This window comes from Myotis daubentonii, chromosome 3 (assembly GCF_963259705.1).
Source record: "Myotis daubentonii chromosome 3, mMyoDau2.1, whole genome shotgun sequence".
NCBI lineage: Eukaryota > Metazoa > Chordata > Mammalia > Chiroptera > Vespertilionidae > Myotis > Myotis daubentonii.
The window spans coordinates 182,306,966-182,323,378 of NC_081842.1; the positions used below are offsets into that span (position 1 = coordinate 182,306,966).

The 16,413-nt window shown below is 51.0% G+C and overlaps 1 protein-coding gene and 1 non-coding gene across 2 annotated transcripts; both read right to left on the reverse strand.

Moving 5' to 3' along the window:
• Window positions 1-2,021: 2,021 nt before the first annotated feature.
• LOC132232049 (U6 spliceosomal RNA) lies at window positions 2,022-2,128 on the reverse strand. The gene has a single exon (XR_009452212.1). It is a non-coding gene; the product is annotated as a U6 spliceosomal RNA (small nuclear RNA).
• A 1,169-nt stretch (window positions 2,129-3,297) lies between these two features.
• On the reverse strand, window positions 3,298-16,409 carry MRPL37 (mitochondrial ribosomal protein L37). The gene is made up of 7 exons (XM_059689458.1): window positions 15,982-16,409; window positions 14,982-15,165; window positions 14,772-14,887; window positions 10,767-10,952; window positions 8,510-8,667; window positions 5,208-5,411; window positions 3,298-3,489 (listed from the first exon to the last, which is right to left on the reverse strand). Exons 1-7 carry the CDS (start codon window positions 16,325-16,327, stop codon window positions 3,412-3,414), a joined length of 1,272 nt encoding a protein of 423 aa, XP_059545441.1. The 5' UTR covers window positions 16,328-16,409; the 3' UTR covers window positions 3,298-3,411.
• Between the last annotated feature and the right edge of the window lie 4 nt (window positions 16,410-16,413).

A 16,413-nucleotide genomic window follows, 5' to 3' on the forward strand; every position in this document is an offset into this window, starting at 1 on the left:
CCCTCGTGGGATGAATGAACCAAGTGCCTGAGAGCTTACCTGAGGTGCAGGTGGGCCCCAGGACTGCCCTGTAGCAAGCACCCATCTCTGGGGAGAGGGTCCCTATAACAGGCTGATCTTCCAGCAGCCAAGCAGGGAGGCCCAGTCATTGTGGTGTATTCATGCCAAAGGGAAGACCGTCTGCACTCAGGTCACAGGCTTGCTTTAAGGGACTTTCTCAGGAAGCAGGGAGATCCTGTGCAAAGCCTGAGGGCCCTGGCCTGCTCCTTTGCCAGCACTGGGCTTGCAGCTGAGGGACAGAGCCTCTGGCAAGCCTCCCTAGGTCCAGCCCGCCTCGGGGGACAGAGCAGCCCACAGGGGAAAAGCCACCTTTTCACGGGGTTCTGAAAAGTCCAGATCCAGTGCCTGGAACCCTCCTGGACAGGTGCAGCTTATTAATCTGAGGGGGAAACCTGAAACGGAGGTGCTTCATCCCGTTTTGCAGATGAGGAAACAGGAGAGGGAAGCTGGAATACAGGAAGCTCTTAGAAAAGGCTTCCCTCAGTCCGTTCCCGCTGCTGAAAATGAATCGAGGAAACTTAACAATCAACAAGACACAAACCTGACCTGACGAGAATATACTCACAATGGCAGTGTCAACATTTTTGTTCCGAAAGTCTGTTGCTCAGAAGCTCAAGTCCCTGTAAGTGGGTTTTTATTATTTTAAAAATATTTTTATTGATTTTAGAGAGGGAGAGGGAGATAGAAACAAATATGATGAGAATCATTGATTGGCTGCCTCCTGCACGCCCCCTACTGGGGATCGAGCCTGCAACCTGGGCATGTGACCTGACCAGGAATTGAATCGTGACCTCCTGGTTCACAGGTCAATGCTCAACCACTGAGCCACACTGGCTGGGCTGTAAGTGGGTTTTTATGCCTATGGTGTGACCTCCCATTCCCCCCACAGTGCTTCTACTTCCTCCCCAGACTGACTGACTCGGTAAGTAGTCTGTTCTCAGGCCTGATGCCAAACAGGCCTTAAAAAATCGTCCTGCATTTCTTCCCTCTCTGTTTAGGGGGGAAAGGAATGTAAGAAGGTGGTGAGGATGAGGTAGGTGGGCACAGCTCTGTGGGGGGGAGGGAGGGGAAGGCGGGGGACTGTCATCACCAGCTTCCCAGCTCTCCCCACTACACCATGTGGTCTCTGAGCCCGTTTCCTCATCTGTGGGGAGGACAAAATCCTCCATCCTGCTGGTCTCACCCTGCAGGTCCGCTGCAAGGGGCTTGAAGTCACAGTGCAGTGGGTACCAGGCTCCAAGGCTGAGCTCCGAGGTGGACACACCAAGACCAGCCACAGGGCTGTCCTCACTCAGGGGGGCTGAATGAGGGTGGTCGTCAAGCTGCAAGGTCCCATCTGCTTCCCCACAGCTTCAACACTCAGGCTCACTTCGCTCACTCCCCACTCCTCCCCCGTCGCCAAGGGCCTTCAGCCTGCTCAGCCTGGCTTCAGGCCACCACCATCACTCACCCAAGAATTACCGCAATGGCTTCCAGCTGGGCTCCGTGCAGTCACCCTGCCAACTTGTTTTTAAAATCCCTTTGACTCAGCAATTCTGCTAGGAATTTATCCGAGGGCTATGCTGGCAAAAGTACTCTAAGACACATGAACAAGGGTGCTCATTGCAGCATTATTTGCAATAGCTAACAACTGAAAATAACCTGCCCATCGATAGATATTAATGCAGCTGCTCAAAAGAACAAGGTAGCTCACATGTGCTGACGTGGCAAGATCCTGCACTCCCAAGGCACTGGGTGAGAAAGGGAGGTGCCGAAGTCTATAAATAGGATGACACTAGTAACATACATGTTATTCCACGTCCTGTGACAGTATAAGCATGAAACCTTGGAGCTGTGGTTACTCTTAGGGAGAAGGACTAAGGGTTGCTTCGGGTGGGGTGACTTCACTTGTATAGTACACGTCTAAGTTCTTTCAATTTTCACCATTTATATGTAATAATTATCTTTTCTTTTTTTACTTTTAAAATATGGAACGCTTTATGAATTTGGGTGTCATCCCTGCACAGGGGCCATGCTAATCTTCTCTGTATTGTCCCACTTTTAGTATGTGTGCTGCCGAAGCGAGCACCTCATAATTATCCTTAAAATGGGAACCAGGCAAGTGATTCCACTGGCCCCACCCAGATCACTTGCCATGGGAAGACTGGGATGCTAGGCATTCAAGGCCCCTTGTGGGTTGGCCACTCCAGCCTCACCCCAACCTGCCTGACTCGGCAGAATCCTGACGCCCCCGCTTTTTCATACCATGTTCTGTCCCCAGTGACCCCTTCACACCACCAGCGTAATCTGTCCTTTTCCCAGTAATCCCTTTGCTACCCCACCCGTCCCTGCCAAGCCAAAAGGTGTTCTACGGTGGCAGGAACGCCAGCCCAGGGTCGCTCCCTCTTCAGAGCAGAAGTATCCACACCCCGCTGCTCTCAGCGGTCCCTCTGAGAATTGCACTCAGCCCAACAAAGCCACCCAACCCAAGGTCCCCCCAGTTCTGGGGAGCAGTGCACATCCAATGGTTTGCAGAAAGGCTCGGCACCTCTGGTGGGACCCAAAAATCAGAAATGGCCAAGGCCTCAGGTGCACACCCACCAGCTCAGCCTCTCCTCTGCCCCATGCTGCCACCCTCTCTCCGCAGGGGCTGACAAAGACTCCCCACACTTGCACCTGCCAATCTCCATCTGTTTCCTGGGGAAGCCGACCTAAAACAGCAGCTGTGTAACCTTGGACTTATTCCTTACGCTGTGTCTCATCTTTAGGGGCCAGCACAGTGCCTAACCCATAACAGGCACCCAACATTTTTCCTGAATATGGAAACGACACTGACCTCGCAAGGGCTGTGTGAGGATTACAGAGGCGGTGCACAGGGGCCGGGCCAGAGCAGGCCTTGATGCTACTAGAACAGAGAGAGAGACGAGCTGCGCCAGGGATGTGCTGATCCATTAACCAGGACAGGGTGAGAATCTACAACAAATACTCAGCTGTTCTGCAGCCACTGTGGGAAGTGTCCACAATTTAAATAATCCCGCAAGAACCTCGTGACCGGCACAGAGCACCCATGATGTGGTTTTGAAGCTACAGTCTTCAAAACAAGGTAGATCACATTAGCCCAAGTTTCAGATGAAGAAACAAACTCAGAGGTGAAGACTCTGCGTGGGCAGAGCTGGGGCAGGTCACGTGCAGGGCCTGCACTGTGGAGGCAGGCGACTACGGGTGCCCCGGGGACAGCACCCTCACACCAGCACAGGCTCCAGTGCACCGGAAGCACACTTTATTGTCAGGGGGACCCCAGGCTCAGCCCAGGATGCAGCATCTTCCGTGGGGGAGGGAGAGAGGATTTCGGGCCTCAGAAAGGGCCTTGGCTCACACAGCACCGTGCAGATAAAGAGCTAAAAACTTCTTGAACGTCTCCGGCTGGAAGTCAACTGGCCCAACAGGTTCCTGGAAAGAACACAGCCCATTAGGATCCTGCTACTAGGTTTAATGGCAGCAATTAAACCAAAGGTTGGTTCCATGTGCATCCTAAGTACCTGGACAATAATGTTTCTTTCTCTCATGAACCAAGGAAGGGCCTGGGTCGTTGGCGCCAGAGAGGTACCCCAGAGTCGAGAGGACATGAAGCACTCCCAGCTGCTGCTTCCAAATCTTGTTAACCCGACCTGACCTAACTCCTCTGACTTCACCCACTACAAATGGTCTGTTGCTCCTTCCCATCCCAGGAACAATAAATAAGCCCTCGCGCACTCCACACATTTATCAGGCACCTTCTCTCTGTATGGGGCTGTGCTGGAAACCCGCAGTGACTTGAATCGGGCCCCTGCCCTCACGGAGCTTACAGCCAGGTGGTCAAATGGGACAATAAAAGATGCTGCGCCTCATAGCAGAAGTAGGAAAAAGATGGGAGAAAATGACTAACTCATTGACTTCCATACACAGAAGAGATCATGTATAAGTGAGTCTTTTTGGGAGGAGGGGGGTGAATCTTAAAGGGCAAGTAGAATGGGGCAGAAAGAAAAAGGAAGGAGACTTCAGAGAGACCAGTACATGTGCTGTACAGAGGGACACACGAAGGCAGGAAGAGCAAGGGCGAGGAGGCTGATGCTGGTGGGGCTGGGGGTGGGGGTGGGGGAAGAGGCCGGTGGGAGCAGGAGCTGAACTGGAGAGGGAAAGAGGAGCCACTGACCACACCAGGGCGGCCTGGCACTAAGTGTTCTGGAAGGAAGAGGAGAGGCATGCAGGGGGAGGGGAGGACTGAGGTCAGAGGCGCGGAGGAGGTGGGTGAGGCTGTGCCAGTGAGACACACTGTGTCTGGGGCAAAGAGAAGGGTCCAGGCCCAGGAGGAATTTCAAGGGTGGAAACAACACTGTGCTGGAGACTAACTATGCAATGACATGCGGACGATGTTCAGAGGCTGAACAAGGCCCTGTGTGGCACACGGGACAGCCAGTCAGATCCAGCAGCGCCCTGCTCTGTTCTCTCATCCTGATCCCACTTTATGTCTCTTCAGTGCTTAGCGCTGCCTGAAGTTACATTATGAATTTATTTAGATGCTGCACCGCCCACCCCACAGGAAGCAGGCCTGACTCAGCTGATGCTGGGAGGGCAGCAGTCACAGGAGGAACTCCCTCCCTGTGGAATGAAATGAATGAATGCATCGCTCGCAGGCCCTTCCTTCAAGGAGCTTGGAGCTGCGTGTGAGGGAGAAAAACATGTAAACAGGGGATGCAGAATGTGATCGTGTATGATGGAATATAGGGGCTATAGGAGTGGGCTGGTGGGGCCTTATGCTAAACCTGGAAGGACAAGTGGAGGGTGGCCAATGGAAGGACAATGGGAATGTGGGGGCGGGGGGGGGGAGCCTCCTTTGCAGCATCCCCAGGATTCTGAGCTACTTAAGTGCAGGGCACACTGGGTAGCTGAGGTGCTGGGTGTGGTAGTGCAGAGGGAAGCGGGAGGGAGAGCTGGGCAGAGCTCAGGGTGGAAGGCGTTGTTTTAGGGGATGGGCATGGCTGAAGGAGCCCTCCAGTCAGAGGTCCTGGGCACCAAGCTCCTAAAGTCAGGGTCCCACACATGAGTACCCCCTCAACCCCACTCCCGCTCACCCTGGGGAGGGAGAGTCACGACCCTGCTCTGTCACAGGCTGAGATGGTTGGACTTACCACCACCACCTTCTTTTTGATCACCGGGAGGCACCAAAAATGCTGATAGAGGAGCTGGTCTGAGTCCACCCAGACCAGATTCTTGATGCCCTCACTAGAGGCCAGATCTGTGGTGTTCAGCTGTAAGACCAGGAAGTGGAAGACTCGGCCATCAGTGCCCACACTCTGCACGACTACTGGCTGCTCCAAAACCTTCGCGTCGTTCTGAGAGGAAAAGGGGACAAGTAATCAAATCGGGAATTGTGGGAATTGTGGAGCGCAAGAGCACAAACAAGGCAGCTTCTCTCCTGGCCTTTAAAACAATGCCCACTCCCACTCACTGGTTTCACCACAAGACAATGAAAATGGGATGAGGAGTTCAGGGCACTGACCAGGGCCAGGCCATCCCCCCTCACCCAGCCTGGCTTTGCCTGGCCTTTGCACAGGACAGGAAATCCTCAAACTCCTGGTGACATCAGCTCTGTCAATGTGGGCCCGGAGGGTCATTGGATTAATGCAGTTTCACTCCACTCTCATTCCATCTGACAGATGAGGAAACAGATTCAGCAAGGCAAGTGGCTTGTCTAAAGGCACAATGATGCATGACAGCAGACATCTCTGAACCCAGACTGGCTAAGTCGAGCCATGCTCATCTCCACTCCCACTGGCTCCCCAAGGCCTGGCATCCTGGAACGCAGGCAGTCGTCTGCCTGGGCTTCATGCCCTCCATGCAGCTCTGAATCAGCCATGTCAGCTTCAGGGTTTCACCAATCAACCTATTTGCTAATTCTCTTTCAATCAGTGCCACCTGCTAATAAAAACAACACTAGCAACATTTGCTGAAGACCTCTCATGTGCCAGGCATTGTGCCAGTCTTACATAAAGTCACTTCTACGCTCATAAATCTTGCGATATATTCTCACTAAACAGATGAGGAAACCGAGGTTCGAAGAGGTGGCATAATTTGTTTGAGGTTACCATTGAGGTGTGAGCCCAACCCCATGCTATTAAATCACTTAAAACCCTACTGTTCTGGACCTAGCCGGTTTGACTCAGTGGATAGAGCACTGGCCTGTAGACCAAGAGGTCCCGGGTTCGATTCCAGTTAAGGGAATATGCCTCGGTTGCAGGCTTCTCCCCGGCCCAGGCCCTGGTCGGGGCATGTGCAGGAGACAACCAACTGATGTGTTTCTCTCACACCGACGTTTCTCTCTGTCTTTCCCTCTCTCTTCCACTCTAAAAATAAAAAAATCAATGGAAAAATATCCTCGGGTGAGGATTAACAAAGATTAACTTGCTCTTGGGCAAGTTACCTAACCTTCCAGAGTCTTCAGGAAATATATAGAGAATAGAAATGAAGATAACCTTACAAGGACAAAACAAAACAAAAAGTCCCGACTGTTCTGGTCTATGCCAGTGTCCCCTGTGTCCACTAGCAGCATCCCTTCTCTCTCACAGTAGGGTCCCAGCTTGGATGACAATCATGTTCACCCACAGAGACTCTGCAGCAATCAGTCTCATGACTGCTACCCACCAGACAGAGATCCACTAGGCAGCCCCATGGAGCACAGCATCCTTGATTCGAAAATGCTGCCTACATTCACCCCTTCAGGGAATCTAACGTTAGGAATAGCTACTGTCAAAACTCCGTATGGGCCACACCGGGACTGCTGGCCTTAGAAATACCTGTTCTCAACTGCATGAGAAATAAATAAAAAGAAAAGTGCCTCTAAGTGTTAGCTGAGAATTCTGTATTGACTCTTATCTCCCTCTACAGATCAATAAAGCTGCAGGTAGTACATAAATTTCTCAGCAATTTTACCTTTTACACAGAGGCTCTTCCTATAATTGCTCACCTTCACATCCCCAGGAATAATTTGTACCTGGAGGGGCTGGTGAGAGGAGCGCTCCTTTCTACCCAACTGGGTGGCAATTAGTGACAGCGCTGCTACCCATGCTCTGCTGGCAATAGCTGGCACAGAAGCCACAACGCGCCTGCAGGCCTGGAACCCAGCCCTGGATGATCTGACTCCTTCCCCTGCCCTGGGAGGCAGCAGTCCTTCGAAGCTGGAAGGATCAGGGCTCCGGTGCTTGCCGACCTACTCATTAGCTGTGGGCTCTTGGGCAAGTTACCTAACCTTCCAGAGTCTTCAGGAAATATAGAGAATAGAATGAAGATAACCTTACAAGGACTGGAAAGACACAAGGAGGTCACAGAAAGATGTGACAGCTGCTACACTTATGGCTGTGTCACCTTGGGCAGTTACTTAGCCTCCCTGAGCCTGTTTCTTCATCTGTAAAATGAAGCTACTAGTATCTGCCACAGGGGGTTGCTACACGGACTAAATAGTGCAGTGGTTTCAAACTTGAGCTTGTACCAGCATCACCCGGAGGGCTTGTCCAGCACAGATTGCCAGGCCCACCCCCACAGTTTCTATACAGTAGGTCTGAGGTGGGTCTGAAAATCTGCACTTGCAACAACTTCTCATATGATGCTATTGTTGCTAATCCAGGACTGTACTCTGAGAACCACTGACATAAAGATCCCTAATTAAATGACTGCATGTAGCAGATGCTCAAACCAGGCAAAGTCTATGCCACTCTCCATCTCATTTGGCTCACCACCTTCCCAGCCCCCCCTAGTTCCCAGATGGAGTGTGATGGACAACAGAACATGCTGAATTTCCTCACTCCCCCAGGAGGGCCTTCGGCTCTAACCAAGATCTATTCTAGACGTTGGCAGCAACTCCCACAAACGCTTTCCCGCAACCTTGAGGAAGCTCCATGTGGCAGCCACCCAGCCTGCATTCTAAACCATATCGGTCCCCGAGCCCTCTTCTTAGAATCAAGGGGCTACCACCAAGGGGACCTCGGGTCCCCCGCACCTGTCCAGACTTGGGAGGCAGGTCAGGCCACTCTCCTGCCGGCCCAATGGAGACTGGAGCTCCGGTTCTGATACTGTGAACAGAGGCGGTACACTGCAGACACACAACAGAAGCTGCAGGAGCTGGGGACACCAGGTTCCCATCCTTTCTCCACCACTTACTGCTGTGTAACCCTGGAGAAGCGGCTGAGCCTCCCTGCGATTCAGTGGCATAATCTTAACACCGGGGGTCCCAGTGAAACCGTGTGGACTACTGTGATCAACAAACAAGGCATCTTACGTAAAAGGCAGGCACAAAGCAGGCCCCAGCAGATGGCAGTTCATCTCTGCAGGGTGAGTGGAAGTGCCTGAAGTTCCTCTGTCGAGCAAGGATTCCTTCCCTGCACCCTTCTTTCCTGAGCGGTATAAGGCAGCCCAGGGGTCTTCCCCTGATACATACCCCATAGAGAAGCCGGGCCTGGGCCAGGGCATTGCCAAAGGCAAACAGGATCATCTTGGCCCTCAGCTGATCTGGTTGAAAGCGTAGCGGTCGGATATTGGCTGCCTCCAGCAAATACAGAGTGTGGGGATAGGGGTAAGGATAACCCTCCTGGAAACCTGCAAGATACACAACCATGGAGAGGACAGCAGATTAATCAGCCTGCCCACGCCTCCGGAAAGGCAGATACTACCACCCTCGCTCAGGGGCTGGCAAGCTTCTGCATGCCAGCCAGATCTGGCCCCTTACCCATTTTTTAAAATGAAGTTTTTTTTACTATAGCACCACCCTGCCCACTCACTCATTCACATAAGGTCTACTAAGTAGCTGAGAGATAGACCATATATGGCCTGCAAAACCTTGACTATTTAGCTCTTTACGGAAAATGTGAGCCAACCTGCTACAGGTGATTCTTGCATGAATCTAACTCCACCCCTTCCTCTTTTGAGCACACGGATGACAATGCTATCAGAAGGGAAACCTGAAACCTGTGGTAATTTTGTTTTTAAAGCACATCATCTGTCCCTGGCCGTTGTGGGCCCGTTGATTGGAATGTCGTTCTGTGCACCAACGGTTTGACTCCCAGTCAGGGCACATGCCCAGGTTGTGGGTTTGAGCCCTGGCCCCAGTTGGGGCACGTGTGGGAGGCAACTGATCCATGTTTCTCTCTCACATCAATGTCTGTCTATCTGTCTGCCTCTCTATCTCCTTTCCTCTCACTCTGAAATCAATTTTTTTAAAAAGCAAATCATTTGCAAAATTCAATACTTTATTATTAATGATATATGACTTGCCTCATACCTCACAACTATCTACACAACACTGGTGCTGAGAATCCTAGTATGTGCTCATCTCAGCCAGGACCCTGCCAGTCATCATTCTCCTCCCCTGCAGGCTCTGGCGAACCCTTAGCAGGCTGGGGGCTTCTAGAATGAGTAACCTGCATTAGTGAAAGTGGGTGAAAAGGGGGAAGAAAGAGGCTGGGAATTTGTAGGCTCTGCAAATCCCAAAGAGCGCTACTTAAGAGAGACTTAGCTTTCCCATCTGCCTCAATTCTTGCTTCAGTCCCTCAGCACTCAGCACTCACTCTGTGCCAAGCTCTAAGACAGGCACCAGGGGCAGGCAACGCAGAGCCTGCCACTGCCTTTGAGGAACTCACAGTTCAGAGGGGAAAACAGACAGGAAAACCGATCCTAGAGGGACATGTCGAGATACAAGGCGAGTCAGGGGCTGTGGGAGGAAAGATAACAGGTCCTTGAAGAGACTGGAGCATTTCTGGGAAGAAGTGATTCCTGAGATGAATTATGAAAGGCGAGGAATTATCAAGCTGAAGACAAAATGAGGCAAATCGTCAAAAGTTCCAGGTGTGCAGAGGGAAGAGTGTGTCAAAGCATGGAAGTGAGAAAGGGCATGATGCGTTAAGGATAGCAGCAGTAAAGGGGGCCTCTGGGAGAGCAAAGATGAGGCTGGTGAGAGAGGCAGAGGCCAGACCTGCAGGCCTTCACGTGGTAAGCTAAGGAATTCAAACTCTGTCCAACAGACAATGGGAAGTGGGCCTGGAGAGAGGTGGGATTACTTTTGTTTTGGAAAGGCCAGACTGTGAACTAGACGGGCAGGAAGGAAAACAGCCAGGTCACACTGACCAGCTGGGAGACTATGGCAGTAGGCTGGGTGAGAGACAGCAGGGACTGGCCGGGGCCACAGCGGTGGAAATGAAGAGGTTCAGGAGACAGTGCGGCTCATAAAGGCTGAGCGGACAGCAGGAGTTGTGGGCCTGCCTGGCCTGACTGGGTAGCCGGTGGTGCCTTGGATGAACAGCACCGCTCAAGGCCTGTGGGGCTTCCTCAGTCCTACCAGGAGGCTGGCCGGAGTTTACAGAGAAAGAGGGTCTTTCAAAGGACCCATGACTACAGGAAACACCTGACCCTGATCAAAGTCCCTCAAGCTGCCCATTAAAACTCTGATGTCACAGAGTTGCTCTTCAAGTGTCAAAAGCAAAGTCAACCTTTGAGCAAATCATGTACCCTCCCCTGAGCCTCAGTTGCTTTGCCTCTAAAGGGAGACAACAGTGCCTGTCTCACAGGGCTGCACCATGGATCTTAGAAGAAAACGCACGGGAGGCGCCTCGAACATAGTAAGTACTCGGCAGATCCTTCCCCTTTGGAAAAAGCATGTCTCATCAGCACACTGTCTGAAAGGCAAAGGCTCCAACACTTACCTGTGTCGTCTTTCTCATCATAAACATTGGATTCCTGAAGACCAATAGTGGGAGATATGGGATAGAACGTCTCGAGAACATGATTCTTAGTAGCTTCAACTTCCTCTCTGGAGGCGATGGGGGGCAGAGGATCCTTGGCATTCAGCCGGGTTCCGCTAATACCATCGACCTGAAGGAGAGCAGACTCTAAAGGGGAGAAAGACGATTAGTCTAACCTGGTCTAAAGCCTTATCTCAGCTTCGTCCTGCCACGCTCGTCTTTTATAGCTTTCTGAGTGCTCACCCTAATCACAGAAAACAAAACTTTGGTTAAGATATTAATCCTGGGACTAATGCATTTTTCTTTTTATTATTTTATATATATATATATATATATATATATATATATATATATATATATATATATATATATATATATATATATATAATTGCCCCAGCCGGTGTGGGTAAGTGGTTAGAATGTCAGCCTGTGCACCAAAGGGTCATGGGTTCCATTCCCAGCCAAGGGTACGGACCTGCCTCTGGTTGGGGCGCGTGCGACAGGCAACCAATGAATGTTTCTCTCTTTTTTCCTCTCTCCCTCCCTCCCTCCCTTCCTCTCTCTGAAAAAGCAATGGGAAAAATACCCTCAGATGAGGATTAACAAAAAAATTAAACATATATTGTTATTGATTTTTAGAGAGAGAGGGAGGGAGGGAAGGAGGGAGAGAGAGAGAGAGAGAGAGAGAGAGAGAGAGAGAGAGAGAGAGAGAGAGAAATACCATTACCTACCTCCTGCACTCCCACCAGGGATTGAGCCCGCAACTTGGGCATGTGCCCTGACTGGGAATCAACCGGCACCCTTTTGGTGCACTGGAGGACACCCAACCAATTGTGCCACACCAGTCCGGGCACATTCTTCTTCCTGTGTTCCCTTCCCAGTGACGCCCTAAGACCTGGCGGTTTCTGTAGGTTCGAGTCTGCTCCACACAGATCATCCCTGCTCTAAGCTGGAGACCCAGAAGTAAGTGAGAATTACTCTCTGCTCTCAAGACGCTCACCAGATAGTAAGTGCTACAGCAAAAGGGAACCACACTCAGAGGTCGTGGAGGTGGGGACGGCCTCCTTCAGGACGCCTGGGAAGCTTCCTCAAAGAGGCATTGCCTTCAAACCAGCCTCTGAAGGTTGTCAAGGGCAGAGTTCCTCAACGTTAGCACTATGCTCATGTGGGACCAGATGATTCTTTAGTGAGGGAGGCTGTCCTGTAGATCTGACAGCGTCCCTGACCTCTACCCCCGGGATGCCAGAACTCCCTCCCCACACCCACAGCCCAAAGTCATGCCACAATAAAAACTGTATCCAGACACTGGCAAATCTCCCCTCGCGGGCCACCCCGCCCTGGATTGAAAACCTCTGGGTAAGAGCTGCCAGGCAAAGGAAGGGGAGGAAAGCATCCAAGTTAAGGAGTAACAGGTGCAAAGGCATACAAGCGTGCTCCTCCATGGCAGAGTTTAGGGAAATGCCTCCAGATGACCAGAGTATGGTGTAGTGGGAGGGAGAGCAGAGAGAAAGAAGTGCTGAGAGAAGAGGCTCAGGAAAAGGCTATTAAACCCAGGATGTTCTCAGTAACCGAGTGAAAGAAACCAGGCCAGAAAGCCTCACTACGTTGGATTAGCATATTTGCTACAAAGTGACATAGGTGTACAGAAGAAAACTCACATCTGACTAATTAGCAAGCCTGCCACTCTGGATGGGAATGACCTTCACAGAGGTCCCCACAGGTGGCCACATGCTACCACCAGAACTCCTTGAGAATGGCTTCATAAGAATTCTCCACGGAGGCAAACCTTCCTCTAAAGATGTGTGGTTTTTTAGAAATAGTCAAATAGCTGTGCAATAGTAATGGATCAAGAATGAGGATCTTGCTTGACTGGCATGGCTCAGTGGTTGAATGTCGACCTATGAACCAGGAGGTCACAGTTTGATTCCCAGTCCGGGCTGTGGGCTCAATCCTGAGTGGGGGGCATGCAGGAGGCAGCCGATCAATGACTCTCTCTAATCATTTGTTTCTATCTCTCTCTTCCTCTCTGAAATCAATAAAAATATATATTTTTTAAAAAGAACAACAAGCTTATGTGTTGTGTGGCCATTAAAAACTGCCATTTAATTAGCATGCGGCCTCCCTTATTGGGTATGCAGAAAAGGGATACTACATCTATGAATAGATAAACTCTATTTGTTAAAATAAATCATACCTATACCTCAGGAACAGTTTTCTGAAGTATTTCCTGTTCCTCACATTTAATCTGCAAGGAAGATAAATGTGCCTGGACCTCTCCTAACCTTGGGTTTTAGCTTCTCCCCACGGACCACTCTAGTGTGGTTTCCAATTCAATTCCCTCCACATCCCTCCTCCAGTGACAGCTCCAAATGGGGCAGTTTAATTAGAGGTAATACTTGATGATGGGCCAACAAGTGCTCCTCTATTAATGAGGTTCACTAATTTCCTTAGTGGTGCCATTACCTCTGCAAAGCTGACTCCTTGCCAGGAAGTCGACTCTAAGGGGCAAGCTGGAGAAATGTGACCAAGCAGATGTCCTGAAAATCCCAAATTATTCCCTCGCTGGTCTCCCTGCTTCAGGTTTCCACTCATCAGAACACCTGTGTACTCTGACCATCCCTGCCTGAGACATTTAAAATTTGGTACTCATTCACACATCCCTTCAGTCAGCACCCATCATGTACCACGAACTGTTAAGAAACTGTAGACAAAGTTCACAGTGCAGTGGAGCAGACAGGAAAAATCTCTAATAATAAAAGTGTAATATGCTAATTAGACTGGATGTCCTTCTGGACGAAGCCAGGGCTGCGAGGGAAGCCCAGGTCTTGGGTGCCGGAGGGAAGCTGGTGTTGGCAGCTGGGGGAAGGAAGGCCTACTCTTGCACAAGTTTCGTGCATCGGGCCTCTGTGTCAGATAATTACAATACAGTATACTATGAAAGAAGTATGCATAATGGGCATAAGAATCACAGAGTAGGAATAGTTAACTTGTGTGGATACACACAAGAAGGGGGCATGAGTTGAGTCTTACAGGTAAGAATTTACTTAAATGAAGAAAGTAGGAAAGAGCATTCCAGATAGAGTGCACAGCATGTGCAAAGGTGTAAAATCTTGATGCCAAAAAGCTGCAAGTGGCTAAAGTATAAATTTGGGCATGGAGAGTGATAGGCAGTAGAGCAAGAGACAAGGCTAGAAAGACTAGCCGGTGGCCAAAGCACAGCGGGCCTTGGGTACTGTGATAAATGGTTTAAGCCACTGGGAGACAGTGAAGGATTTGGTATGAGAGGCACCTAAGATGTGCACTTTAGAAAGATCACTCTAGCAGCTGCGTGGAAAATGGGTTGGAAACGGAGAAAAGCATGCATGGGATACAAAGGCTCTGGCAATAGAATATGAGCTTTGTGAAGGCAGAGACTCCGTGTGCTTCATTACCTCCTTACGTTGTCACCTTTAGGCCCCTGCAGGCACTCAATAGATACGGCTGAAGTAACAGTCTTGGAAAGAAGTGATTAAAAACAAAACAAACAGCCCTAGCTGGTATGGCTCAGTAGATACACCGTCAGCCTGTGGACTGACGGTCCTGGGTTCGATTCCAGTCAAGGGCATATGCCCAGGTTTCAGGCTTGATCCCCAGTGGGGGGTGTGCAGGAGGCAACCGATCAATGAATTCTCTCTCATCACTGATGTTTCTGTCTCTCTCTCCCTCTCCCTTCTTCTCTGAAATCAATAAAAAAATATATTAAACAAACAAACAAACAAAAAAGCTGGGCCCCTCAAGCTACCCATTAAAACTCTAAGGAAATTGAGGATGTGCCTAAGCCTACAAAATTGGACCATGAAGGACAGAAGTGAGGATACACATGGGGGTGTGGTGGGGGGGCGGGTGCTGATCATGTGAGTTGGTGGTAAGGCTAAGAGTAGAAAGATAAAAAACAGGCTAAAGCTTTCTGGCTAACAAATGACCAACCTCGGTTCCAGGTGGTGGATACCCTGGAGTTTTTGGCGCAGATCCGCCTGGCCAGAGCAGGATGCTTTAAAATCTGGGATTTACACAGCTGTATCAGGCTGTCCACAATGACGGGGCTTGGAAAAAAGAAGAAACATTTGTAGACATAAAACAACATGTTGACCCCAAAATCCATCACCTGGAAATCTTACTGACTTGGGGGAAACTTACCAATAGGTCTTTCTCTTGGGGATGTCTTCAGTGGAGTGCCAGAGACGGGCATGAGAGATCACGTTCAGAACGCGTTCATCTTGGTTCTCTATGTGGTTCCGTGGGTCGTCAACAAGGCTAAGTACTTTGTCGGGAAGACCTTCAATTAACTTGGTCTTGGTGAGCCAGAGGGCCTGCTTTACACCTTTGGGATAGGCAGTCACCAAAAAAAAAAAAAGACAATTCAGACTGAGATACTTAAGCCCATCTTGTGGCAAAGGCTGGAGAGAGAGAGAGAGAGAGAGAGAGAGAGAGAGAGAGAGAGAGAGAGAGAGGAGAGGGAGCCATCTGAGGGGTCAGAACTAACAATAAGGAGCAGAAGCTAGCACAGCCAGATTTCAACGCCCCTTCAGGAATGACTGTCTACCGATGGGTGGTTAACTGAGACCCTGCGTGCCAGCCCCAAAGCCATTAAAAAGGGGCTGAGGCGGCTGGGCCATAAGGGTCTGTCTGCTGCACTCAGACCGACCCTGGGGGATCAGGTCGATGGAAGCCCACCTTTCCAAACCCAGATCTCTTCTACTGACCCACCCCCATTCCTGACAGGAAAAGCCCATATCTACCAAAGGGGCCTCATGCTTTAGGATTAAACCCATGCAAACGTGTAGAAACGGAATTTCTGGATTTTGCGGTGGAGCGTAAAAAACCCTGGAGCGGGAGTGGAGTTTGAGTCCCCACACTGCCACTGCTCCTTAAACTTGAAAGCGTTCTGGAGAGTCTGTAACAAAACTCCGGAGGATCGAGAGCTAGAGAACCAGATGGGGGTAGGGAAGCGATCGGGGACTTTACAACCCACTGAATCCAAACGCCTCTCGGAAAACAGGAGTCACTACTGGCCCCGTTTCGCAGACGAAGAAACCGAGACCCTCGGAATGTCAATGTCTTGCCCGGCGCTACCGAGGGCAGGGGTCAGCGCTGGGAAGAGGAACGAGGTCCCCTCCCGCCCGGCCTGGGGCCTCACCCTCCAGGAGGCGGCAGCGCTGGTGGAAGGTGTGGCAGGTCCGGTCCTTGTACAGCGGATGCTCGTGCACGGGGGGCGGCTGGCAGAACCTTGGATGCGTCCAGCCGCGATCCCAGGGCGGGAAGACCGGCCGCGCCAGCCATGGCACGAAGTGCATCTTCCCCGCGTAGGTGATGGGCTCCAGTCCAGGGATTTCGTACACCCTGTCCAGGGGAGGAGGCTCGGGCTTCCGCGTGGAGCGGACGCCCCACTCGTACGCCCCGCGTTTCGGGGCCCCACAGCCCCCAAGGCCGAGCTGTCCGGGGCGAGCCAGCGCCAGCCTGGCGGGCCCCGACGCCAACGCCATGCCTGCCGACTTGCTCTCCTCAAGACCTCCACCAGGACGCCGCCATCTTCCCGTGCGCAAAGCCTGCTGGGAACGAAAGAGGCTGG